We start from the raw sequence: 27813 nt of genomic DNA, 5'->3' as shown, positions 1-27813 counted from the left end.
GTCAGCCATGGCCAGCCACACCTGAAAATTCTCCTAGTGATTTTAACAGAATGTTTCCTTCTTTTCAGAAATACTTCAAGCAAGGATTTCAAGAATCACTTTACTAGGATAAACAGATGTCCCAGAAGCCTTTAGTTCACTTCTCACTCTCCATAGTAGGCAGAAAACAGCTTGTTCTTTGTCAGAGATTCCACAGCCATCCACAGGCTCAGTTGTTTCTCTAACACTAACGGTCCCAGGTCTCATCTCAAAACATACCGTAGCTGAAAACCATGGTTTGCACAGTTCAACTTGGTATTACATCCTTGGCAGGCCTGTGCTGTCAGCTGGATTCTGGATGCCAAAGAGGCATCATCAGTAGCCCACAATAAGCTCAGTTTTACCTCTTAAGTCTTCAGGCATTTTTCTTAGATTCTGTGGATCCGCTCTGTTGGGATGGGAACATTAGCGGTGTACGTCTGCCCTCTCCTGGCCAGAAGTGGAACTGCTGTAACATGGCTCGGCCATCAGAAGGCTCACAGGAAAGGGAGGGAAACCCATGGGCAGTAATCAATGTAGAGAATGTCTTCAGACCCACAAAGTATGAACCACCATCCCATCCCCATAGCACCATTACCCGGCATCTTCCAGATTTATAAGCAGAGGTCTCAAAAGAAATTCTTCCCATTCCTGACTGGCTGGAACAGCACACAGTGACAACTCTGAGTAGGTAGTATTTTCTCACTTAGAGTAGAAATAGTTCTCCATTTTTCAGTAACTGCTAGGGCCACATTAGGAGGCAAAAAGATTAATTAGGCAGATTCAGCTCCGGTTAGAGCTCATTAGGCAGGAAAGCAGACCATTCCCAGTGGTGTTTGAGGGCCTCTCTATAGATAACCCAACCGTTTGAAGTGCTGGTTTCAATCTCACGATGGCAGCCTGCTGTTTTATTCTTCCCTGCATGTTATTGGTGCCTGCGGATCGTCTCTACCCCACCCCGCTGATGCAATCCTGTTCTGAACCTCCCAGCTTCTGACAAATCACTATGAACAGTGCTGGAAGTATTACTGTCTGCCTTCAGGATGGGGGAGCTATGGTCTCGCTGTGGAAGAAGAATTACACCTGACAGAAAAGCTCTTCTGGGGGATTTTTGACTCCCTCTCTCATAAGGTAATGGCAGTGTTTCTTGAACAAAATGCAGGCCTTCAGTGACGCAAGCACCTACAAAGAAGCGTAGCTAATCTCTACTCAGCCTTTGCCATGTGCTGGAATTGTGCCAAATACTTTATATTCATCCTTGCCCCAACTCCCCGAAATAGGAACTACTCTGATCTTCACCTTACAGGTGAGAACAGTCTGAGAGCAGTTGAATAACTTTATTAAGCTAATAAAGGGTAGAGCAACGACCAGAGTAAATTTCAAAACTATCTCCTGGTTTCAGTCTCGATGACTTCCTCACCTCCATGTGCGGCCCCTGTTAGCTAGCCTTTACCGGGGTCAAGCCTAGAGGAGAAGTCCTGACATCTGCTCTGATGTTGGATGCGGGATTTCCAAAAGATTTTAAGCAACAGTGAGGGAGGTCCTTCATACCCACTGATTTAAGGAAGAGGATGCGGGAGGACTGAGGGCCTCTACTATCTAGTTGAAATACATCAACTAACTCTCAGACTTGCTCTCACTTCCCCTAACCCATTTTATGTAGACTGTTGAGGTCAAAATTGTCCTCACTCCTGTATTCCTTTGGTCTAGTATAAGCAGATCAAAAGCTGTCCCTAACCCCATGTTACATGACAGAAGTTCCTTCCTGGCTGGGTTCAAGAGAGAATGGGTGTGATGCTGAGCAGTCTGTTGATAATATCCACACGAGGGGCCTAGCAAAGTTTCCTATGCCCTCTACAGTTGCAGGGTGGGTCAGTTTTATAAGCATCTATGGCAAACTGGCTTAGAAACATTTCTGGCCTAGTGAGAACCACTTTAACCCTTAGATATTCTTGAAATTAACTATTTAGGAGAAATTGATTTAAACCTTAACATTTTTCAACTTAAAGCAAATAATGATTTGAGAGCTTTATAGGTTGTCATGTCCTCCTCTAAGCATCCCTCAGTTTCCATGAGAATGTGTTAAAGAGCTTACATATTCCCTACATTGGTTAAGCTGGACAAATGAATGCACTTTATTTTTCTCAGCTACTTGGTGACGTGACTGGTTCTGCCTGGTGGCCATGGCTCTGGTTTCTGTACTAACATGGCCTTTGTTTTTCCTTACAGAAGTATGACCCAGACCTTTTCCGAATGGCCCTGCCTTGTCTCAGTGCTATAGCTGGGGCCTTGCCACCAGATTATTTAGATACTAGAATCTCAGCCACACTGGAGAAGCAGATCTCAGTGGATACAGATGGCAACTTTGACCCCAAACCTATCAACACCATGAAGTGAGTCCAAGATCACCCCTTAGCTGGTCCTATATTTTGCCCAGTGGCCGGTGTTTCTTAGAAGGTAGCAAGAAATTTAAGTGTCCTTCCTTCCCTCCAGCCAGTACTGTTCTTCATTTCTCTTGACACTGCAAGTCACATCAAGCACTGGATTTTGTCCCCAATTCCTGAAGAATTAATCAATCCATATCTGATTATATGCTGTCTTATTATATCCTGGGCCTTTTTTAGAGGGCGGGGTTGGTTTATTTATTATAAGAGATGGATGCTCTCCACAGATAAATGTCACCTGAGGCATCGTGAGAACCACCCTGACAAATGAGGCAATTAACATATTAATGAGTTTTTTGACATAATCTTCACTCTTTGTGAATTAGGTCTATACAGTTTGGTGCCATTAGAACTTAATAGCATCAAAACAACTCTGTAAATAACACTCAGCTGAGCCCCGGCAAGGCCTCAGGGTGTGATGGTAGAACAGCATGGGGTCCTTACCTGAGAGACGGGGCCTACTCTTTGTCGTGCCAAGGGATGCAGGAACTTTGGAATAACCCTATAATAGCACCTTTAATTTCTCCCTCTGATTCTCCAGCATTCTTCAATGGTGGTAATTAGGCCATGGGCAAAAGATGTGCTCAGTTTTGGCTGGTGGTAGTTCTGCTCCAGTTATGATTATGTGTCATGGGGCATACAATCTTTATGACCTGGTGCATTTTAAGTGAAGAGCTCCAAACTGCCTTAGAAAGAGCAGAGAGAGTAAGGTGTTCTATACGAGCCCTTGAACTTGTGTTTTGTGGCAGTGGTACTTAAACGAGAGCCTTTCCCAGGGGCTGTCAGCTTTGATAACATGTAAGTTTCGTCTTTGGGAAAATTAAGTACACATTTCATGCGACGGAGCCTTGAGCCGAATGGATAGTGGGAAACTGAATTGAACCTGCTATAAGGAAGCGCTAAGGGGCGTGGCAAAACGCCAAGCCGAGGCCACAGAGAAGGGGGTATTGACTCTGTACACCTTCACCCTATGAAAATGTAAGTGTGCTGACGAATAACAAATGGTATAATAACTTGGGTGATTTTGTCAACATTACGGGACAAGGCTATGTCTAGCAACTGGGTGTCAATGATGAGTGGTTCCACGTCATGTTGAGAGTTCTGATTTCTTTGCGTATACCTCTGACATCAGTATGCTTCTTCAAGCAATGTGAGTGAAAGAAACTAACTCTGGCTAACTTAGCCGGGAAAGGTCCGTATTGCAAGGAGAAGAGGTCATTATCAAAACCTAGTGAAGGGCTGACTAACCTGGCCTCAGCAAGGACAGGAACCAAAGCAGAGTGGCCAAATGGATAATCTTCAGGTGTCCCCATTGGACGAATCCCCTTGAAGAGTTTGCTGACCTGTTCTTACCTAACTCAAGATATGAATACCTGGGAGAGTGAGTCCACATGGCCTAGTCAGATGCCCGTTCTCAGAGACAATTCACATAAGACTGCACGCAGTGCAAGGTTTGTTCCTGAAAGGAAAACAGAGGCACTCTAACCAACAGAAGGGACCAAAACTGCTGGACTCACAGAAACAACAGGTGTCTATTATACTAATAAAACTCTAGTATTTAAATACGAGTCACTAAGCTCATAAAGGTAGACAACCACTATTTTGTAACATTTGGTCCTCTAGCTGCTCATCCCGCCACTCCCAGATTGCAGCCGTGAGATATCGGGCCGGTGTCTGTGGACGCAGGGATCCTCCCTGTATAACCTGGACACATCTGGCCCAGGAGCCAAATGGTTCTTCAGGAGCCATGGGAACCCAGAGTAGCCAGAGGGAGCCCACCTTTGCAGTGGAGCCTGCTGCAGAGCCGTCCTCTGATGGGTCGTGGGTGTGTCTGTGACCAAGCCTGGACATGCCGCATCCTCAGCGCAGGAAGTTCATTGTGTCTGGAATCCAGCTTCAGTTTTGGGTTGGCAGGTTGACCACATCCAACTTCTTATGGTTGATTGTCGGTTCTGGCCATCTTTTCAGCACATCCAGCTGACGTGTTTGGGGAGGTTGTAATTTTGGGTTTTTTCCCCTCGTTTCAGTTTCCCCTTGCCTGAAAAATTGGAATACATCGTCACCAAGTATGCCGAGCATTCACATGATAAATGGGCCTGCGACAAGGTAAGGATTAGCATCCAACTGACAATTGTCAGGGGGAAAAAAACAGCCCCGGAACATTAAAGGGTCCAATCCTGGAAATCTGCCTAATTTGTCTAAGTGACAGACTGGCCATGCCAAGAGCATTCATTATTTCTGAGCAGCAATTTCCTAGGGTTGGTGGAGGTTGGAGAAATAGGCGGCAGCAGCTGGTGGTGCTATTTCTTGTATTTCTCAAGAAAATGATAGGTTCTTGGAGTGTTAACTTCTTTCTCAACGTTGCATTTCCTGAAGTTAGCATCCAAACACGTGCTTGCGTGTGTTTGACATAAACGTTTAATGCAGGGCGGGAGGCTTCTATTTACTTTTTTCTTTGAATGTTTTCTTTTTTTTCTTTTTGGAAAAGGGAAAATGAAATTGAAAGCCTTAGCCTTGCATTTTGCCAGGAAGCTGGCTTTTATTGTAGGGAGGGAGGACACACATCTTCCTACAGTAGGCAGCGGTAGAATCCCCAGACACTCCCTTGTGAATAAGCCCTTCCATCTGGTGTTTAAAATTCCTCACCACATGAGGTCAGCCTGCTTAATAAGTTTAATTGCTCTGCCAGCCCTTTAATGCTGGCAGGCAGAGTGGGAGGAATGTGCCAAAGACATCCAGGGTTCCTGTGGGCAGCCAGTTGGGGCCCGTTGCTCAGCCTCAGTAGGGGACAGAGGGCCAGCCCCACAGCAAGGCTACAGAAATCACCTCATCACTTCCATGCAGTGTGCCCTGGAGAAGGAACACCTTGTACCACTGGCTCAGCCTGCCTATTGGTCTGGGCTCAACTCTTATCCTCTCATGGTTCCTGTTGGTGGCCGACGATCACAGCAATCATCGTAACTGTAGAATGGGCTAATACCTCACAATGCGAGAGCAAGGGTTGGCGAAACTTTTCTGTAAAGGGCCAGAAAGTAGACATTTTAGACTTTGTGGGCCAGACAGTCTCCATTGCAACTCCTCGTCTCTGCCAACAAAAGCAGCCACAGACAAAGCATAAATGAAAGAGCATGTCGGTGTTCCATTTAAACTGTATTTATAAAACAGATGGTCAGCTGGATTTGGCCCAAGGGCTCTAGTTTGCTCAAGAGCATTTGTATTTTCTCAGCACTCTTTATATATGCCACTTGGCCAGCCCGTGAAATAGGGAGAAGCAACACCCTCATCACGCCAAAGCAATGCCCAATCCATCACTAAGCCATGTGATTTTACCTCCTTAGTCTCTCTCGAATTCAAATAGTTCTTTCTATCCATGCCATGGCTTTAGTTCAAGCTACAGTCTTCTTTTACCCAGACGATTGTGATAACCTCCTAACTAGTCTGCCCACGTGCATTTTCTCTAGTCTGGTCTTCATGCTATTGGCAGGTGACAGTTTCAGTATGCAAATTTGTTCATGTCCTACCACTGCTTTCCATTATAGCCCCATCTTCTTTTTAAAATCCCATAGTAACTTCTATTTTTAATACAAAGGTCAAAATCTTTAACACGGCCTGATGGGCACTGCCTAACCTGGCCTCTACGGCCATCTCTAGCCTCGTCGCTCCCCTCACCCTCTGCCCTCCAGCCACACACACCCCCCACACCCCCACATTACACACACACACACACACACACACACACACACACACACACACACACACACACACACACAACTCTCTCTCTCTCTCTGCATGTGCCTGCAGCCTTCCTCTGCCTGAGCAGGTACCCATCTGCGCTCACACACATGCACACACCATTCACCAACTTATCCTTCAAAGATCCATCCAAGTGTGAATTCCCAGGATGCCTCCTTCCCAGATTTCTCAGAAAGGCTCTTTTCTGTCATACTATTTTCACACCAATTTTATATCGTTATATTTATAACAGTTGTATATTTATACCAGTTATCAGCTACATATTTATTGGTGTGGTATTTGGTTAATTCCTCTTCCAAAAGACTATAAGCTTCATGTTTTCAAGGAAATATGTTTGCTCACCATTGCCAAGTGAGCACTGATTATCTAATAAGAAAAAGAATATTTTCCCTGTCCCCGAGAACCTTACCGCCTGATGAGAGAAACTGAGTCAACCAGCCATGGTGTACAGGTTGTTCATTGCTGTGATGGGCATGAGCACAGGGTTAGAGCACACAGGAGGAGTGTTTAATCCAATAGCAGGGGTCCAGGGACTCTTCCTTAAGGTGATGACATCTACGGTAAGTGAGGAAGGATGGGTAGTTGTTTGGACACAGGGAAGCGAGCGCATTGCAGGCCATGGGGCCAGCAGGTGAAGGTCCAGAGAAGCAAGAGAGTTTGGTGGCTTTAGGGAACCACAGTTCAGTATGGCAGGACCGTGGTGTAGGACAGGGCAGCAACAGTGACATGAGTCTAGAGAGGTCAACGAGATCTTTGCTGTAGAAAGGGCTTTCATTTTACCGGGACAGCAGCTAGGAGTCAGAAAATTTTAAAGCAATAGAGTGCCCTGATGGGAGTGATTTTGTAAATATCGCCTGCCAGTGGTATAGAAAAGGGAGTCAGAGAGAGAGAGCCAGACTAGGGGCAAGGAGGCTGCATAGGAAACTGTGACAGTAATCCAGGTGAGAGATCATGGTGACCTGAACTAAAACACTGGCAGAGAAGTTAGGGCAAGGCAGACAAACGAATAGGTCTGGGAGGCTGAACACATGTGAGAGGGTGCAGAGGAGAAGGGACTGTCGAGGAAGATTCCCACATTTCTGGCTTAGAAAGTGAGCGTAAGCTGGTGCCATTCACCAAGATACAGGGAACCCAAGAGGAGGAGCCACTTAGAGAAGTAAAATGCAGGTTCTATGGCAGACATGTTAAGAGGTACCTGTGGAATCATCCAAGCAGAGCTTAACTATAAAGTTTTTGGAAATTAGAGAGATCTAGGATGAAAATGCTGATTTGAAATTAGCCCTCGTATGGACTGTGGGCCCAGATTACATCACCCAGGGAGACCTGTGCCCTTGAGAAGGGACAGAAACTTGAGAAACATACATATTAACAAGTGCACAGAGGCGGAGATTGAGAAAGAGCAGCCAGGAGTCTTTCAGCTCTGAGGTTACAGAAAACAGGGCCTCTTACTTATCTCTGTATCCACAATGCCTAGGACAGAGTCTAGCACCTACTGTAATGGACTTTCAAATAATTTTGTTGAATGACTTTTGAAATTCTTCGACTTCTGTGACTCCAGGAAACGTGCATTGCCATAGTTTTGCTGTGGGGTGGCAGGCGAGAGGTACAAACCAAATCGGCCCCGTCTATGCAGTGGGTTCTGTCCTCACATGCCTTTAACCTTGACTTCTGTCCTTCCTGTGAGCGTGACACACTGACCTGAGAAGCATTGTTCTCGGATCTTTTGAGTCACACTTCTGTCTGTAGTGAGCCTGACACACAAGCAAGTAAGTGGAAGGGACAGCAACTAAAACAAGAAGAAATAAAGGAGCAGAGTTCAAAATTCAGGGGACAGAGAGCCTGATGGCTATAAAGGATCAATTAGACGTTTTGGAGGGAAATTTCCAAGCTCTGTCACATTGCATCATTCCATTTGTTCAGTGACAGTGGAAGCAGGGATTTGGGTCAGTAACGGGATTCTTTTGGTGCCAAGGATATTTGAACTGAGAACATTTCTACAGAGTCAGAATGGATGGAAATATGGAATTTCCCTGGATGAAAATGTGAAGACCCATCCATTGATCAGACCTTTTAAGACGTTAACAGAGAAGGTAAGGATCGGGCCCCTGGTAGCACTGAGTGGTTGTGCTGGAGGCCCTGCCTTGGGAACTGTATCAGATGGTCAGAGAAGTTCAGGGCACATTCACCCTCCAGTTCCTTAGAGACCTTCAAGGACTCAGTAGACTCCTTAGGAGCTTGTCAGCGGACACAAGCCCCAGGACCAGTTTCTAAGAGCCCAGCTTCACAGTCTGTCTGTCCTTTGTCTCCAAAAGCCCATTGGAGAAAGAAGCACCAGTCAGCACTTAGAGGCTGGGCTAAAATGTGTTTGTGATTTGCTTGCAACTAAACTAAGGAAGAGTTTTTTCTTTGTTTGTTTGTTTTTAGGTTGTTGAGGTAGGAGGAGGGGCGAATTTCTGGAGAAAATTCAGAGAGAAATGATTTCCAGTCACGGAAGATAAAGGAAGTAGAAAAGAGTGTCCTCAAGGACATATAGGCAGCTCTCTTAGGTTTTTTTTGTTTTGTTTTGTTTTTAATTAAGAAATTTGGTTCAACTCAACTCTGAACTTCTATCTTGCAATCAGTAGGAGTTCTTTGTAAGCTTTAGGCCTAGTGTTACACATAAAGGATGGCATGTGTATCTTTGTGTGTATATTGACCATCTATAAAAATTGTGCATAGCTTTAAAGAGAATGCCGGTCTATGGCCATGCCACCCTGAACATGCCCGATCTCATCTGATCTGGGAAGCTAAGCAGAGTCGGGCCTAGTTAGTTTAGTACTTGGTTAGGAGACCACCTAGGAATACCAGGTGCTGTAGGAATTATGAATGAATGAATGAATGAATGAATGAATGAATGAATAGATTTCTAAGTCTAAGAAATTCTACTTCCTAAACCCAAAGAAGAGCTTTGCACAGATGTGTTTTGGCAAGTCCCCTCCTTAAACAGCTCCTAGAACAAGAGAGGCCACTCTATTCATGCTTTTTATCTACAAACATGGATAATGTCTGGGACATGCCCTCCAGAGGCAGGAGACTGTGGGGTCTTGTTTTTAAAACAACAGAAAATTGATTGCATATGTGGGATGCTGCAGAGGGTATTCTGACCTTACTAGAGGAAGCTGAAGGCAGTTAGCACCCCATCCTCTGCACAATCTAACTTCCATGGGGACACAGGCCAGTTAGCATGCTGGGGCCTGCTCTGCAAAGCTCTTCTGCCCAAATTGCTTTCCAGGAGAAAGAAATTTATCGCTGGCCGGCCAGAGAGTCCCTGAAAACCATGCTGGCTGTGGGTTGGACTGTGGAGAGGACCAAAGAGGGAGACACTCTAGCCCAACAGCGGGAAAATGAGAAGCTTCGAAGCATGTCCCAGGCCAGCCAGGTACAACAGAGGCCGATGCTGAGCCCAGAGGAGCCACGGGGAACTTGGGGAAACCCTCCCTGGGGCGTCAGAGGCGCGGACCACTGGATTGGAGCCATGGGGGTCTTTTGGGATTTGGCTTTGGCAGCTGATGTCAGGATGCTGGTAAGAAAATATCGGCCACCCCAGAGACTCCACCTTTGCTTTCCTAGGGCAACAGCTACAGCCCTGCTCCCCTGGACCTGTCCAACGTGGTCCTCTCCAAAGAGCTCCAGGTCAGTGTCAATACCTTCAGAACAGTGTAGCTTGCTTTCTGAAACCTCTCAAGTGCAAGATATATTACCCTCCAGACAATTTTTTTAAAAAAGAAGAGAAAGAATGCCTAGAATATATCATTACTGAAATATCAAAACTGAAGAGTGCCACACTGGGCAGAGGCCACAGGGAAGGTCTTACCAGAACATCATAACAGCAAATTACTGTATCAAAACCCAAAACAGAACTAATAACAGCTTAGAGAGAATCTGTGAAAAGGCCCCCGGGTAAGGGGTGTCTTCCTGGTCCCTGTAGGTCCCCTCAATGATAAGAACAGTCATATATGCCCTAGTGCAATGGTCCCCAATCTCTGGACCACTGACCGGTCCGTGGCCTGTGGGGAACTGGGCCGCAGAGCAGGAGGTGAATGGCAGGAAAGCGAGTGAAGCTTCATCTGTATTTGCAGTGGCTTCTCAGCACTAGCATCACCGCCTCAGCTCCACCTCAGATTGTCAGGCGTTAAATTCTCATAGGAGCACCAATCCCTGGTGCCAATAAGGTTGGGGACCACAGACCTAGTGGATGAAATTAAGAGCCCTAACCTTCTGCCTCCCATTCCTTCCCTCCCGCGCACACCGGTGGCCAGGACTGGCCCCAGTTACTCCTCAGAGAATCCATTGGACCAACTCTTTGGACCTTAGAGAAAATTTCTTCCTAATTGTACATTCTTCATTCCAGGTCACTGTTTTGTGAACCTTATAAAGATAAATTCTGAGAAATTTTGCAGCAGTTTTCCTGAAGGTGTGATTATTTTTCATTTGCTAAGCTAAAGACATTCTGGAATTCTAGATTTTTCCTTCGCCCCAACTTCTAGCTCCCTCATTTCAGGTCAAGAGTAAAGTACTGAGCCACTGTGACAAATGAAGTACCACCACAGTGCACTTTCAAATGGAAATGTATGTTTCTCATAAATGCATCAAACTGCCAGGATAATAAGTTACAAGGGAAGGGCAGGATTTGAAATTGTTTTTTCTGTGTTTGGGAAGATATAAAGCTAATGAGGTGCATAAGCACAGACTAATTAATGATAGACGCTCAGCAATGTGCTGTTAGCGTTTCGTGTTGGTCTTTTCCCGAGCCCGCCTGAAATAGCCTTGCAGAGATGAGCCCATTTTTCTTTCTCTCTGACTGTCGTCTCCTTGGTGGGACACAGGGAATGGTGGAGGTGGTGGCTGAGAACTATCATAACATCTGGGCCAAGAAGAAGAAGCTGGAGCTAGAGAGCAAAGGTAGGCCTGGTTCACAACCTCCTCCCAGAAGGTGAGCTGATGGGGCCAGGCATATTTTTCCAGAAGTGCAAAGGAAGTGCCAAATATTGTGTCTCTCTCACTTTCCTGACCCCAGGTGGTGGCAGTCACCCTCTCTTGGTACCATATGACACCTTGACTGCCAAAGAAAAATTTAGGGACCGAGAGAAGGCACAGGACCTGTTTAAATTCCTCCAGGTGAACGGCATTGTGGTTTCTAGGTAAGTCGTCTTCCAGGTGATATTAGTGGGCAGGGGTTGGCTGGTGGACATGGCCTCTCCCGGCATTTAATCACCTGCCCACAAAACAGATCAGAGTAAGGATAGCGGTTGAGTCTTTTGAAATGAAGACATTTTAATTTTGAAGGATGAAGCCCTCTTTTTTGACATAAACAGGATGGATCGATAGCAACTTTTAAAAATCAGTATAGCAAAGAGTTATGACAAATGACTCATACATACCTTAAACGTTTAATTTTAACTTAAAACATATAAACGTGCATTCATTCACAAATCTTGAGCAATAGGCCAAGGACTTTTTTTTCGTATGTTGTTCTATCAATGGAGTTATAAACCACATCCATAATGCATCCTCAAAGCTTTGGAATGCAGGCTTTCTTCAGGAATACTGAGAATTAAGGCACATACAAAACAGTGTAAGTGCAGTACTATTCTAGATTTTTTTTCAATTTCCTCCCATCTTTTACAGTCTTCTCATCCATACCTACTTCAGAAACTACATATTTGGAAATTTGCAATTAGCAGTCTTTGCAAAATATACAATTTAGTCTCATAGAATCAATAGTTCTCTTTATGCTTTTATTTTGTTGTTTTATGTGATATTTAGTTAAATTATATAATAACAACAGTAAACATAACTGACATAAACATTCTCTGAACAAAGGAGTTGATTCTTAGGAAGATGCAACTCCAGTGGGGAGATTGAATGAATCATGATTTCCTAAGGTGTTTGTATCTTAATATCAGATGTTTTACATGAGAATGGTCTTGGCTGCTTAAGTCTTAAAGGTAGGACCTGTTTTCGTGCTGGTCAGATGCAGGTAGTGGGCTCCGTGCTGTGTAGGAGCATGCTTGTCAAGCCCTTTGTGGAATTAAAAACAATCCAGTGTTCCTCTTCTGATACAGCCATTCCTCCTAAAAGAAATGTTTGCTGAGCCAGCTGCTGTTTCTTCTTTCAGTTTCCTATAGAGTTTTTGCCACTAAATGGCAAACACTCAAATAAAAATCTATACAAATATTTCTATTGTGTCTCATATAAAAAAAGGACAAAACTTATTTGCCACGTTGTCGGGAAGGAAAGGTCAGGCAGCGGGAGACACCTCTAGGGACGCATTTGAGAAAGACTCCCATCGTCATGTTAATCCTGTTCTTAACACCAAGACGAAGGCTTACTGTGATTTGTTGATAAGTAACTTGCTCACGGAAATGAAAAATTCCTCTTTGCTATAACTGAAAAGAAAATCAAGGAAATAGGAAAAGGAAAGAAAAAGATAACTGAATTTAGCAAACATGTCCTAGTGGCCACTTTACCATGTGCCAGGGTCCACAGCAGGCACTTGGATGTCCAGATGAGGAGGCCAGATCCCTGTTGCCAAGGGGAACGCCTAGTTTCCTGCTGCCCACGCCTCAGGCCTGCTCCAGCCTCCTCTTCCCCGTTATTTGATGACAACCCATTCTTCCCAGTGCCCAAGCCCAAAACCTGGACTCCTCTTTTTTCTCACAACCCACATCCCATCAATCCCATCAAATCTTGACAGTTCTACCTTTCAGATACTCCGAACCTGACCACTTCTCACCTATCTTGTCACCATCATTCCCGAAAGAGCCTCCTACCTGGGCTCCCTGTTCCAACCCTTGTCCCCACAGTAGACTTTATACCTAGCAAACAGTAATTCATTTGCAGTTAAGTCATAGCCTGCCATTTTTCTATTCAAAACTTTCAATGGCTTCCCATCTCAGAGCAAAAGCAAAATTTGAAGGATGGCCTACAGGGCCCTGATGACTTTCTCCACTGCCTACGTCATATTCCCCTGTCTGCCTGCTTGCTTCCGTGCCATCCATACTGGCTTCTGCCGTATTTCTTCAACTCAGCATGAGAGCTCTCATCTCAGGTCCTTTACACCTCCACTTCCTATGCCTGGAAAGTTCTTTCCTCTGGGTACTCTCGAACCCCTTCATCCTGCTTTCATTTTTATTTTCTTCACAAAACGCATTAATCCCCAGCATTCCATATAATTTAAATTTTGTTCTTTATATTGTTTGTTTGTCTACAGCTATCGTTTAAGTTCCATGTGGTCAGAGATTCTTGCTTGCTTCTCTGTTTTATCCCCAGCTCAATATTTGTTATACGAATGATAACGATCTTTTCAAAATGTCTTTTCAGAAATTATTGTAGAACAGGGGTAGCATGCGCACAAAGGTAGGTTCTAAGCAAGGGGGAAATTTGTCAAATGATGGGTCAGGTTACTGAGCCAAAACAACCATTAACATTTGGAAAATTAAGTTGACACAGGTAGGTTTGCTGATGCACCAAAGTCACATAGTTATTTATTTCTGTTACTTCCTGGGGTTTACTCATTTCCAATCCAGAGGTATGAAGGATATGGAGCTGGATGCCTCCTCCATGGAGAAGAGGTTTGCCTATAAATTTTTGAAGAAGATCCTGAAATATGTTGATTCCGCTCAAGAGTTTATTGCCCATTTGGGTAAGTATCATTGTGAAATATCACAAATATGTGTGCTTCTCATAATATCTCATAATGTCAAAAAATTTGATATTTATCAAAGAATGATGCTTTCATACTGTAGTTGGTCATGATTCATTTAGACATATGGTTCTGGGGAGGAAACAGTGGCCGAGAGCCCCTCCTACCTCCACCAATTTTAAAAATCAGTTTCGTCCTTGATTTTCCTACTGGGTTTGATTGAACCACTTCTTATTTCTTACATAACTCGTCCTATTTTGACTCTCCCTTTGTTTTGCTTTGTGATCATGGGCATATGACCTAACCTCTCTGGAGCTCCTTTCTCATCAAGAAAGTGGACAAAGAGTAGTAAAACAGCTTAGAGGATCAACACAAGAAATAACTACCCACAACTGCAAGGTTCTTTGTGAAATATAACATACTTTGTGAAAATCAAATAGCCTTTCTATGGCCTTTAGAAGAGCTGCTCTGTCTACAGAATGCTATAATTATATGGTTTTTGTTTTTTTAACTCAAGCCTACTTTGTGTTACTTGTATCTTTATAGAAGCCATTGTCAGCAGTGGGAAAACTGAAAAGTCACCCCATGACCAGGAGATCAAATTCTTTGCCAAAGTAAGTAATTCTCTGTACTTAACCATTCATTTTCTTCTTAGGATCCATACAGTCTAGGGTATAAGCTAAGCTGACCAAACAAAGATATCTAAAACTCCAGTGGCTTCAGTGAGGCCGGCATGTATTTCTCTGCTGTGTAACAGTCCCGAGACAAGTGGATGGTCCCAGGATGTAGGCAGCCTGCTCTGCTCCATGCCATCACTCAGAGACCCAGGTTCTTTGATGCTCCACCATCCCCTAAGGTGTGGTCTCTGTCAGTGTGGTCCAATCAGGCTCACCTGTACCCATCTGTAGGAAAGGGTTGGAAAGGAGAGGGGAGGGCAAGCCAATGCTCTTTAAAAGTTCTATCCCATCAACTAGAACCTAGGCATTATAGCCTCAGCTAGTTGCAAGAGCTGCTAGGTAAGGCATTCTCTAGCCGGGTGACCTTGTGCCCACCTAAAACAAGGGGGTTTCTATTGCTATGAGAAAGAAGGAGAGACTGCATTTGGGTGCCGGTTAGCAATCTCTGTTAGACAACCCTCCTTACTCAGAGGGCTAATTGCCTGTGAGGCCTTGGGGAGCCACCTTCTGAGAAGCATAGGCAGAACATACAAGGCTAGTAATGCTAGGCTGGGCCTCGAGTGGACCTCTTATATGCTGTCCCCCAGAAGCCACATCTCAGTCCATGTGTCCCACAGGATTCCCCTGAAAGTGCTGACTCAGGGCTGCACTCATTTTCCTGTGGGCCCTTAGTTGGTGACCCTCTCCCTTCACATATCCCCAAGGCCTCTGGTTTCAGGTGTAGCAGAGGAAAATGTGTTGGTAACTGAGATCAACTGGAGTTTCCTGGAAATTCCAGGACCAGTGCTCAGAGGCTTTTTACTCACCCAGAATGAGCTTTTTCAAAGGAACCAAAGGAAGAGCTTTGCTTAGCTTCCGGGAAGTGAGTTTCTGGTGGATTTTCCAGGTTCTTCTCCCACTGGTGGACCAGTACTTCACCAATCACCGCCTCTATTTCCTGTCATCCCCTCTGAAGCCGCTGAGCAGCAGCGGGTACGCCTCCCATAAGGAGAAAGAGATGGTGGCCAGGTGAGTCTACAAAAGAAAAAGAAGGTCGTAGTGCTGCTGTGATTTATACAGAACCCCAGATTCCCATGGACAAAACGGTGAGTCTTGTGGAGAATTGAACTGTGTAATCTGATGGTTGGTAGTTCAGAGGTTTGGGGGATCATCTTGGTTTTGAAAGTAATATCTGTGTATTTGTCGGCCAAGAGAAGTGTACCATTTGGGGGTTTCAGTAGAGTTTTAGAAAAATGTATATACATTTTCAACTGCCATGCTGAAATTTAGAAAAAGGTGAAGGTAATTCTGAAGCTTGGGAAAAGCAAACATACAACATTGAAAAGAAACAGAATAACACCGTTTTCAAATCCATTTTTCTCAAGTTTTTTTAAGATTCAAATTTTAATTTTAATTCTTACAAGTTCTTATGTGGATGATCTGACATTTGAAATCTAGAGTGACATAATTCATTTCCAACTCCTAATAGGAAAATTTTTTTCCTCGAAAGCACTGGGCTCCCTTATCATTCCATGGCACATAACATATTGTTATTTCAACAGAGATAGGAACAAAGGGTGTGCTCTGTGATCAGACTAAGAAGCCGATTCCACCATGCCTCGGGTTCTCTCTATATTTGATTTATAAATGACAAGAAAGGGATTAGACTTCTAAATGGCCAAGTGTTAAGGGCTGTAATGAAGGCAGACTATCAACTCTTTTCCTAGCACCCACTGATGGCGAGCAGTGTGTATTATACTTACTAAGGGCCCAGCTCTTTAGGGAGATATTCAGTCTTAGAATTGAGCTAGCATTTATTAACCACAACATGGCTAAGCAGTGAGCTCCATTTTTCATATGTGAGAGTTGTTGCCCTCTTGCATATCACTGTGAAATAGCACAACACTTTAAATTCTAAGAAAGCTGCCTACATATTATGATCTGCATTTTGCAATGAGGAAATTGAAGTGTGATCGGGTTCACTCCAGCACCTAAAGCGACTGAGGTAGTAAGAATAAAAGCCCAGCCCTCTCTGATCCAGATCAAGTGCCCTTTTTTCTGTACTATAATTACTTAATCTCATTTATTAAGAAAGCATGAACTCACGCTATCAAAATGAGATACACTCAGAATCGGTTACTGACCAAAGATTTCCTAAATATTTTCAGGATGCACCAGTGTATTTTGTAAGAAGTTAGGGAATTGGGAGACAAAATGAGGTATTCAGATAATCCAACAGAGGGCAGGTGTTTTTCTTCATTATTAATTCATGGAAATGTAACATTTGTTCAGCCAGGCACCATTTGTGAGGGCTGGAATACAACCTGGAGCTGATCAGCCTTGCAAATAGCTTCCAGATCCATCAGTGTGCTTGCTGCCCTCCATGGAAGCAATCATATCTGCACTGGGTGTGTGCACATTTCCAGACCTCTCTTGTTTGCACCCTTCGCCCTCACCCCACCTCTTCTACATGGGATGCATTTCACCAGTTCTTCCTGGACTCTCTCCCCTGGGATCCCTTTAATTTATCAGTTTCAGAGTCTGAGATGGAAGGGAAGTGCCTGGGGACTCTGGCCGCTCACAACTCTGGGCTAAGGACAATGCTTCTGCTTAAATCATGGGCCCCACAGGGGACATAAAGGGCTTTTGGAAATTTCAGGCCCTGGCCTTGGCATGCCTCAGAAAGCACATCTGACAGCAAGGGGAGCCACTGAGTTAATTTGTTTCTTCTCAAACAACCCAACCATCTGCTTTAGCTAGAAAAAAAAAAAAAATGTTATTTTGCATTTATACAGAGCATGCATTTACTTTGAAGCATTTCACCAGAAATTACTGAGTTCATCAGCCCCTAATTCTAAATACCAAGAGGATTGTATGATTACTTTCTACTCACATACAGAGCCGAAAGTGGCTGCAGCACTTAAAGCCCAGCATGTCAGGTCAGAGCCACAAAACTCACATTCCTCAAGTCTGTCCCCCTCCCTCAGCTCCATGAGTTATCATCGGATACATATCCTGGGGAGGGAAGCAGACCATGAGAAGAGAAAAAAAAGCAGTGGCCTATACTTCATTTCACACTAGCTGGCTGCCAAATTTCTGTTAACTTATTCCGAGTTCTCTTAAGCCTGGACCAGACTAGGGGTACAAACTTATTTCCACTACAAAACCAAGTGAGCAGCCATGAGGGACTTTGGCTGTGATTCAGAAAGGCTCAGGGCACTCATTGAAAACCATTCAAAAGTGAGCAAACTCTCATCCTCACCAACACTCGAGGTCTATTTCTTCTCCATTAGAACCGTCCGCTAACACAGCAGCCCCCAAACTTTTTGGCACCAGGGACCAGTGCTGCTATAAGAATCGAATGCCTAATGATCGGAGGTGGAGCTAAGGCGGTGATGCTAGCGCTGGAGAGCGGCTGGAAATAGAGATGATGCTTTGCTTGCTGGGCCACTGTTCACCCCTGGTTCCTAACAGGCCACAGGTCAGACTGGTCCATGACCCAGGGGTTGGGGACCCCTGTTCTAGTAGACGTCTGCCCAATGTGGGGCGAGAAGCACATGACAAGCTTGCAGAGAGATGAGAAGGACCTCAGCTCAGCCTCATCTTGGAATCTCATATCCCGTACCAGGTGTTTTATTCAACCTGCCCTTTTTCCATTCCTCCAGGAAGGATGGCTTCCTGAAGGGATTTCCAAGTGCTTGTCTAGCTGTACCAGTATCAAATAATATCAGATTTCTGTGGAATCTCCTTCCAAGCACATGAGCAACCCAGGTTAAATGACAGTCAAGTGCTCCTAGACAGGGTCCAGCAGCAGCGTGTTCAAAAACATTTTGGGGACTCTTTTCTAATTGTACAAGGTCCTCTATTAGATACTGTGGGAAGTAAAACAATTAGACACAGATGGACTGTCAAGGGTTTCCATGGCAGGAAATATGAATAGGAAGCACAGTTAGGGTCAGAAAGCCCAAACACACGGATGGGCTTCCTGGCTTCCGGAGACACAGCTAGAACAGCAGCCTGGTCAGGCCCACAGGCAAATGCGAGATGACAGAGAAAGCAGTTTCTGACAGTGTTTTTGTCTCAACACAGCATTCCCCAGACCTAAATCATTGACTTTCTTCCAGTCACATCTTCTTGCCCACCTCTCAACTGAGACCTCACACCCCTAAAGAAAGCTGCAAAATGATTGGCAAAAATGATGCTTCCTTCCAGAATCCTAGCGCACTCCTGAATGTCATGCAAATGAACATTTCAGCACATGGTTCTCTATAACAAGAGATGGTTTGCAGCAACCGTCTCACTGCAAAATACCGTAACTGTTGCAGAAGGAGTGTTTTCTGTAAGGTGGGAGCTGCCTGTAGGTCCCTTTCACGATTCTTCAGTAAGACAATGGGAGCCATGCATTTTTCTGGTGTGGCCCAGAGGATTCTTAAAGAGGAACATGGTGCATCTTCCTAGGGTGCCATTCAGCGCTCTTTGTTTTACTGCTCGGGGACGGGGGAGGTACAAAGTAGGCCTTGAATCTCTGTGCCTTTCGGACTCAAGTTCTTTTCTGCTTCAGCCTGTTCTGCAAACTTGCTGCTCTTGTTCGACACAGGATTTCCCTCTTTGGTAAGTAAAAAGAGGTATTGCTAAAAGCTGCACTCCTCCCTTTAATTATCCTGAACTCACATTTTGCCTTTATTTGTGGCTTCTGCCGACAACCTGAGGCTTAGGACTAAGGTGTCACCTAAATTTGCTGCAGAAAATTGGTCCGAAGTATGATAAATGACCTCTCTACCCCTTTAACAGCTCAGATTTTCCACACCAATGAATGTTTTAAGCTCTGCCTCTAACATTTATCATCAAGCAGAGGTGTCAGGCCAGAGATAAATGCATTGTCCCTGAACTTAGGTCTGGCACTGTGTGTCAGTGGTTAATTATGCTCTGCTGTGGTTTATGCATATTGAAAAGATTGCATTTGAAAGACAAGCCGAATGGTTTGGGGAGTCACAGGTGATATTTTTGATCCTAGGGAGTGACTCTACTACAATGGTGAGCTGTCTTCACATCTTAGCTCAAACACTTGACACAAGGTAAGTCTGCCCCATTTTTTCCAATAGTTTCTAAAGACTCTCTCCCTAACCTTTTCTTCTCACTTATCATTGTACTGAAGAAGAAACATGTCACTGCTGTGTTGGAGCTGGAAAGAGAGGGGAGACAGGGAAAAGATGAGTCTTACTCTGACGTTAGCACTGTTTCTCAGTTCATGTGATGGAGAGCCACTGTCATGGCACATACTGAATGCTGAGCTAAGCGTTTGATCAATTCTTGTCTTCTCTTAGACATTCATCTTCCAGAAGATAAAATGTATAATGTGGCAAAGTGCCATTTTGTACCTATTTCTCCACAATAAAAGGAAGAGCTGCCTAATGGTGGCGAGACCATAAGCATCCTGGGAGAGTGGAACCATAGCACTCTGAGGTCAAAATGGCCAAAAAAGGAAAATCAGGGAGATGTGATTACCAAATGATCAGAGGCAAAGTTAAGTTTGAGCCCACAGCCTGAGGGTCTGGTAGGAAAGATGGCTGAACCAGAAAGGATGTCTTAAATTGTGTGTGTGTGTGTGTGTGTGTGTGTGTGCGCGCGCGCGCGGGCGTTAATTCTGGCAATATAAACAAATGATTTGATGAGATAAAAAGAGAGAATCATTGAAAAGAATTAACAAGGAGCTTCCTTTAGCACACTCATTATATAGGGCCCTTGTCAAATTTGTGGGGAGGATACACATTCCAAAACCCAATGAAGAAGAGAAACACCAACCTGAAAGAATGGCCAGGAGATGAAAATTAACCACAAAGAATAGTTCCAAAAAAAAACATTAAGGGTAATTAAAGGGGGTTTTCACGTTTTTGAGAGAAATGAACACCTCATAGAGATATTAAAACAGTTAGCGGGATCAGAACAAAGCCTCCCAGGGGACTGAAATCCCTTGCAATTGTGATGATGGATTTTTCTTCTCCCAGAAACATGTGCAACACCTTGAGAGAGAGTCCGCTTTTTAAAAAATGTGTTCAATCATCATTCCTGAGAAAACCTTCGACTAGACAGTTAGGAAAATGATAGCTCATGGATACTTACAGGGTAGGAGCAAAGAAGCCTCATCGACTTTATTTCCTTGTTTTTATTTTCCTGATTGGTCAGATGATGGTTGTGAAAATACTGTAGATAAAAAAGCAACTGTCTTTGTAGCGCGCCTGTCATAGTCTCGTGAATATAGTGTAGAAATGTGGGAAGTAATAGATAACTTGTAGGCTTTGTTTCAGTTCTAAGTTTTATAGAGTGGTTTCGAGGGAAAGCCTCAGAAACCCATAGCTAATCTTCATGCTCACGGGTTTTTTTCCGGTGGTCTGATTAAGCTGTCTGATTTAAAAGAGACTGATTGTCCCTCCCCCTTTTCCTTCTCCAAGTTAGGACGTCATTGCAAGCTAACAGAAATCTAAGCTTCAGTTGACTTATTTCTTCTTTCTTGCTAAAAGGTCCTGCATCATAGGAATTCTAATATCACTAGGCCTAATAAATTTCATTTATCCCACAATGATCTGAAAAAAAAAACTCCCCTCACTCTCCTTTTAAATAGATATTTATGGAAATGTGTAGCCAGCTGCACCAGGATTCTGGTAGCAGATGACCAATATCAGTTTCATTCTAAATCGTCATCTACATTTCCTGAAGAGCTGAGCGCACATTCCCTCAAACCGAGCACACCATCCAGTTGCCAAACCCCCTTTGGGATTGTGGGATCCAGGTTTCTTCCTGGATGCCAACTCCTCTCTCTGCTTCTCCTGACCCAGTGTCAAGTGACTGGAGTGTCAAACATCTGCCCAGGTTGCACTGCAAGTCACCGGTTTCAAGAAGGGGGTTGGCCACAGATTCGGGTTATGCTTCTGGTTTTGCACATTGCTTGCTTCCAGGACTGTCATGAGGTCAGGCTCCGAGCTGGTCAAAGCCGGCTTACGAGCCTTCTTCGAAAATGCTGCAGAAGACTTAGAGAAGACTTCGGAAAACCTGAAGCTCGGGAAGTTTACCCATTCCAGAACGCAGATTAAAGGTGTTTCTCAGAACATCAACTACACCACGGTGGCGCTGCTCCCCATCCTGACGTCCATCTTCGAGCATGTCGCTCAACATCAGTTCGGGGCGGATTTACTCTGTGAGTCAGATTGCCGTGTGTCATAGATTTGTATGCATACGGCCACAGATAGGAAGCGTGCAGCTTGTTCACTGAGGGCAGAGTAGGGAGAGAATTATTCCACATCTTATTCTTCTTAGGTTTGAAAACCAAGTAGTAGACTCTTGAAGAGGAAGAAATCCTTAAATCTGAGTATGTCATACATCATCTTTCTCCACTATTATGTGGGACCAGAATGTTCCACCTACTAGTTCAGCTCCCGGTCATCGTGTTCCCGCTTACTTTAAAAAGATTTTCTGAGTAACCCAGCAAGAGATATAGGTTTGCTCCTAGGGTTTTCCAGACACTGATTTTCCTGTTGAAACAACCTGACTTATTCTTTGAATACCAAGAGCCAAGGAAAAGTATTAACATTTTCTTATCCGAGCCTTCAGAAGACCATAGTCGGCTGGTTTTATTTTAGTTTGCTTTTAGTGCCATGTACAGCCCCCTTGTGTAAATATCCTGCCACCAAACTTGTTTCACACTACATGTTGACACGTGATTTAATTGAATTTAACCAGTTGTCCACAGCTAAGGCTGTGTCTCCCATATCTCTGAACAATTGAAAATCAGTTATTGCCATGGGGTTGGGGGGAGAGATGGGGGAACATCCAAATTTATTATTTCCTGTCATGGAAACAATCCACCTCCTTACTGAAAATTAAAACTTAAATTAGTCCTCATTGTGTTAAATTAGTCCCAGCCTTGTTATGAGTGCCTGACATGACCAGGGGCATGTAGACTGCAGATTTAATTCTGAGTTCCTAGAACGTGCTCTTCTCTTAGGAATAATGGCAAAACCATGATCAGATTGAGTTGCCTTTTCGAAAACATTCATCAGAGAACTTGGGACAGGTGGACATGAGGAATTTTGCTCTGTCACAGAGGAGGTAGAGACATTGTACATATCTTCCTAGGAAATGAACAAAAGGATCATTCAAAGTTCAGATTTTTCAGAGGAAGGAAGTATTGCTCTGGATAAAATTTGACAACAGTGTCTCCCTCTACTGGCTGAAAAAAAAATCCCATGTGGAAAGGCACATCGGTCATGTGATTCCTTTCCCTGAGAAGCAAGATGACTGATCTGCATCATAAGCCCCTCAAAAGAACTGGGATGGCTCAATGGGGGGTATTTTTTGGCCAGTTTTCTCTCTCAGTTCAGTGACAAGCATCTGGGTACACAGGGGCTGTAGTCGTTAAAAAGAAAAGGAGAGGGAGAAATACGAAGGTTCTTGGGTGATGGCACTCCATTTTTTCCGTTGGTGGACCGTTTCTGTGTGCGGGACGGGAGAGCTAGGATGGATGCGTGGTAATGACGGCTCTTCTGTTCTTTTCAGTGGGTGATGTGCAGATTTCATGCTACCACATCCTGTGCAGCCTCTACTCCCTTGGGACAGGAAAGAACATCTATGTTGAAAGGTAATTGGTGAACACTTTCGGGCTGAGAAAAATGCTACTAACAGTCTTTAAACAATAATCACGTCTTATCAGTCCAACAAAATCAAAATGTCCACTGAAGTGGGATGGTGATTTTGAGCCTAGGTTATGAAATATTTATGGCAGTATTAAGCAGTATAATGAGACTCTTGAGATTTATGACTTCTGTGGAGATAGCTGGTGACTGACTGTCTGTGGCCGGGGGAGCAATACAGCCAAACTAAATCATGTGCTGGTGACCAAAAGACGTCGAGGAAATATCTATTTCTTCATAAGCAAATAGCCCCAGAGTTCTTGTGGTTAAAGCTTGCTGGGGAAGCACAAGGGACACGCGGCAGTTGCTTCAGTGTTTAGCGAGTTTCTGTGTCCCAAGTCCTGGACCTTGACCATTCTCGGCTGTCAGATTTGCTGAAGTTTTAAACAAGGCCACTCTTTGGTAGCAGAAATGCTATTCAGTAATCCTGAATCTGAATAAGCCGATTTGCAGAGGTGCTTGAGTTCCACCTTTGCTCTCTAATCTGCCTGGAGCCCTGGAGGCCTTTGCTTTTCACCATCAAATGCTATGTGTTGTGTTGTTCTGTCTAAATCCACGGGGAAGATCAGAAGGATGAACACAGCATTAATGAAACTGGATTTAGTCTTATCCTCGGAAGCCAACCCCCCCCCCCGCCTTTTTTTTTTTTTTGCCCTTTCCTATGAGGAAACTGGAAGGAATTCGATTCGTGCTTAAAATTATTTAATCTAAATATCCCTTGGTCCTGTGCTCCATGTGCCTCCGTAGTTTATGATGCCTTTATCAAACAAACCAACAGTGAATCCTTGTTTCACATCAGAAGTGGCAAAAGTTCTAATTGCAGTTTCTCAATAAAGCAAAAAATGCCTTCCGCTCCTTTAAGGGCTAATGCACTAATGACTTGAAATTATTTATGTACTAGTGACCAAAAAATGTTGAACAAATGTCCATTTTCATAATCACAGCTTCCAAATAGCTTCCAGAGTTTAAGAAATTAGTTGAAGAACTAGTGCCTAATTTATTTTGATTATGATTTTAAGTCCTAATAGTTGCGTAGCTTCCCTTATTGTTGTATATAAAATGTAGATAAATAGCTTTGTCATTTAAGAAATAGGACAAAGGCAGACAAAAACTTTTAACCATGTTTTATACCAAAGCAACAAGAGAATTAATAAAATGTTATTTCATTTAATACTGAATGTTGATTAGGGAAGATGTCTTTAATTGAGTTTTTTCATTAAGCATTTGTGAATATTTTCTCAATATCTTAACTCTCTCAGTTTATATGTTTATATATTCATATATCTACATGTGTATCTTTGTATAATTTTTTGGAAAGCTTATGCAATATTCTCTTGGGAAAAAAGTTAAAGGTCAACTCTGAAATGTCAGACCAGAAAAAGACTGCTCTTCATATGGCTTTTTATATTTTATTCATATATTCATTCCAGTTTTACTGCGTATCTGCTGTCCACAGCACTGTGAATATGGCGCATGTTGGTAGAAGTCAAGGTTTACAGATCAAGGCTGCCCCTGTTGCCCCTCTGTTAGTTAATGAATTGAAGATTTAAAATCCAAGGATTGTGATGCTGCCGGTATTAATGACTTTTGTTTCTTTTATTCTGTATTGTGAAAATAAGACATTCCCCCAAATAACAAGCAAACAAACAGAAGTATGTAAAGTTAAAAGCCTACTGTTCCCTTCGTCCCAGACCACCATGCCACCACACGCACTTAAACACACACAGCCGGATCCAGTTCCACTAGTACCAGTTTGGTGTGGATCATTCCAGGTGTTTTCTGTACATGTGCATTTTTACACACGTGGGATAATATTGCTTTGTAACTTTGTCTTGTTGGATGAGGTTAAAAACTGAATTCCTTTATCATACAACTAACTTATTTTTAAATTTATCATTTAGATAAAATAATCATTAATTCTCTGCATAAGAAAAAAAGAAGCAAATTTAGTACACTGTATTCCTAGCTACTGCCTATCCTGTCTATCTTTCCTTTTTTACTCTATAATTTCTTATAATATTTACATTCTATTCTAGAGCCAGTATTCTCTGAGTTGTTTGCCTTAGTTTGTATTTAAATGATTTATTTTATATCCAATTATTTTGAATCCTGACTTTCCCATTCTAAAATTTATAGTTCACTTTATCTCTTAGTTTGACCAGATTCATTATTAAGAACTTTCTGTAAGAGCTCTAACTCTCGAGTCTGCATATTTTGGAATATCTTCCCTTGACATTAGATGCGAACATGTTCCATGGTATAAAATCCTCGGTCGTAATTTTCTTCTCTCAGAAGCATACGGAATTTGCTTCCTTGTAGTGTGACATATATTCTCTGGAACAGGTGATTTATTCCACTTACACATGACTTTGCAGTAAGAAGGGGAAAGCTGGCTGTTCATTAGATTCTTTCTTTGTCTTCAAGCTCATTAACATGACTATACCATGTCCTGGGGTGTTATTCTTTTATCAGTCCCCTGGGCTTCTTTTCAAAACTTAATATGACCCCTCAGTCTTCAGAATCCGGTCTTCCTTTATTTAATAAATATTTGTATTACTATATAGTTATTGAGGTTTTTTTTACTTATGTGTTGTTCAGGGAAGGAAATTATGTGTATTTATGGGCTTTTTCCTTAATTTCCATATCTCATTTTCTCTCTCTTAGCTAATTCTTCTTTTCTGTTTTGTGTTTGTATGATTTTCCTCATATTTTCTTTGTGTTACTGACTTTTTTGTTTCATTATTTGTGAGTATATAAATTTTTTTGGTATAATTCTTCTGAGCTATGTTTATCTTTATTTCTTAGTCATTAGATACATTGCTATTTCTCAAGAATGGAAAGAAGCCTGCACGCGTGTCTGAGTGTGTGTGTGCTTCAAATCTGAGAAGCTGGCTCAGGACTATTTCTCGCTAAACCAGCAGTGCCTTTAGCATTAGTAGTGCATCCACCCTTAGCGTTTGGTGTCTTCCTTCCACAAAAATAAGCAGCTGGCGCAGGTGAGAGGCTGGTGAAATTCTTAGTCTATTCTATATTCATTGGATTTTTGCTTAGTGATTTAGTGTGTGTCTATTCTCTACTTTAGAGGACTTGGGTCAGCAGCTACAAAATAGATTACTGCTCACTCCTCTGCTTTCCTCACCTCCAGTGGGTTCTCCAGGCTAGGAGTCCAGGTCAGAATCATGACGGATGGTGTGTGCACCTGCTCCGGTCCCGTCTGCCACTCAGCAATGTGGAACCTGGGCCCCACCCAAATGTTGTCCAGCAGGTGTCCCAGGGGCTGCTCACACCCTAATCCTCATTGTTTCAGGCGAAAACTCATATTCTGGGCTCCTCACAATCCCCGTATTTACTTCCAGAGATTTCCGCACTCTGTTCTATGTCCGGAAAGTATGTTCCTGTTTCAGCATCCTCGCTTGATTTGGCTCATACTTTGTGGTTCGAAGTTATCACATATTATTTTAATTTCAGCATAGATCCAAATTTCTTACCAATTTTTCCCCTACTTCTCGTAGATTTTAGAGAGGAAATTACAATTAAACTCGCCATTTCTCTACTACCTTTTACTGAAGTTTCTTTGGCTAAGGAATATCTGTAAGGTTGCAAGGGAACCACCAAATGTTTGGTTTCCAGTTGTAGTAGCTTGAGCATCCCTGGCAATAGACATTTGAGAAACATGAGTCCCTGATCCATGGGAAAAAAAAAATTGAGAGAATGACTTAAGAACAAAAACTGAAATACACATTGAACCCTCTCCAATCTGTCACCACTGACCAATGGGAAATACTGTCCTAGGCAGTAAGAACTGAGTGGGGAAGGAAAAAGAGTTTCCGTATCCAGTGATAAACTCTGAGTAGATTCTTTGGTTGCTATGGAGCCTTTTCTTAACACTTGCTCCTAGTGGTCCACACCCACACCACCCCCTGGTGGGCGCTAATGACCAGAAAAGCATTATGACAATAGGCCTTTGCCCACCTTGGTCTCTCTTAGGCACGGAGGCCAAAGTCATTCACTCTGGTATTTCACAGCCCGGAGCATTAATTGCCAAACTTCTGGGCTTTCCTTTTTACAGAGCTTTTAACAGGAGGCCAGCAGAACAGTTGTTTTTATCTCTCTTGGCCCAGTAGCTAATTGGCATCATCGTGTGCTCTAGACTAGAAAATGCCCTATCCTGAGCTTGTAGAGACTCAGGTTTCTCAGTAATTAATATCAGGGAAGACAAGGACATGCATGTCCCTTGAGTTAGCGCAGCACTGGAAAACTGTCTTTTGTCCCAAGGATTGCCTTTGCATCAGACTAACTTTTTAGAAATCCACTTTGATGAGATCATGACTTTAATTTTGGTGAGAGAAAGGGAAAGAGAGGAATAAGGGGTCAATTAGCACCAAAACGACACTGGACCAGCTGTTTCCGGGATTCACTTCTTTGAGTCAACTAAAATGTGCTCTCAGATTTGGTATTGCCCCTTGTCATCCCTGATTTTCACCCAGATTTCTTTGATCAGTGGCCTCCCTGTGGCATTTTTTTACCCTTCACAATTGAGCTACTTATTTCCTTCTCCTCCTCAAAAGGCAAAA

The 27813-nt window shown here is 43.4% G+C and overlaps 1 protein-coding gene across 1 annotated transcript in view; it reads left to right on the top strand.

Moving 5' to 3' along the window:
• The window catches only part of RYR3 (ryanodine receptor 3), a 464873-nt gene that overhangs the window by 366384 nt on the left and 70676 nt on the right, over positions 1-27813 (top strand). Inside the window, exons 50-64 of the mRNA XM_016160800.2 lie at positions 1009-1149; positions 2248-2411; positions 4490-4568; positions 8216-8305; positions 9487-9633; positions 9825-9887; positions 11081-11156; positions 11272-11395; positions 13784-13899; positions 14446-14513; positions 15463-15584; positions 19117-19166; positions 19570-19630; positions 21509-21747; positions 23106-23187. Of these exons, the coding sequence (XP_016016286.2) occupies positions 1009-1149; positions 2248-2411; positions 4490-4568; positions 8216-8305; positions 9487-9633; positions 9825-9887; positions 11081-11156; positions 11272-11395; positions 13784-13899; positions 14446-14513; positions 15463-15584; positions 19117-19166; positions 19570-19630; positions 21509-21747; positions 23106-23187 (1622 nt within the window). The remainder of the gene's footprint in view (positions 1-1008; positions 1150-2247; positions 2412-4489; positions 4569-8215; positions 8306-9486; positions 9634-9824; positions 9888-11080; positions 11157-11271; positions 11396-13783; positions 13900-14445; positions 14514-15462; positions 15585-19116; positions 19167-19569; positions 19631-21508; positions 21748-23105; positions 23188-27813) is intronic.

Source organism: Rousettus aegyptiacus, unplaced genomic scaffold, assembly GCF_014176215.1.
Source record: "Rousettus aegyptiacus isolate mRouAeg1 unplaced genomic scaffold, mRouAeg1.p scaffold_m13_p_3, whole genome shotgun sequence".
Taxonomy (NCBI): domain Eukaryota; kingdom Metazoa; phylum Chordata; class Mammalia; order Chiroptera; family Pteropodidae; genus Rousettus; species Rousettus aegyptiacus.
The sequence above is the reverse complement of the archived record's forward strand: the minus strand, read 5'-3'. Positions and strand labels throughout refer to the sequence as shown.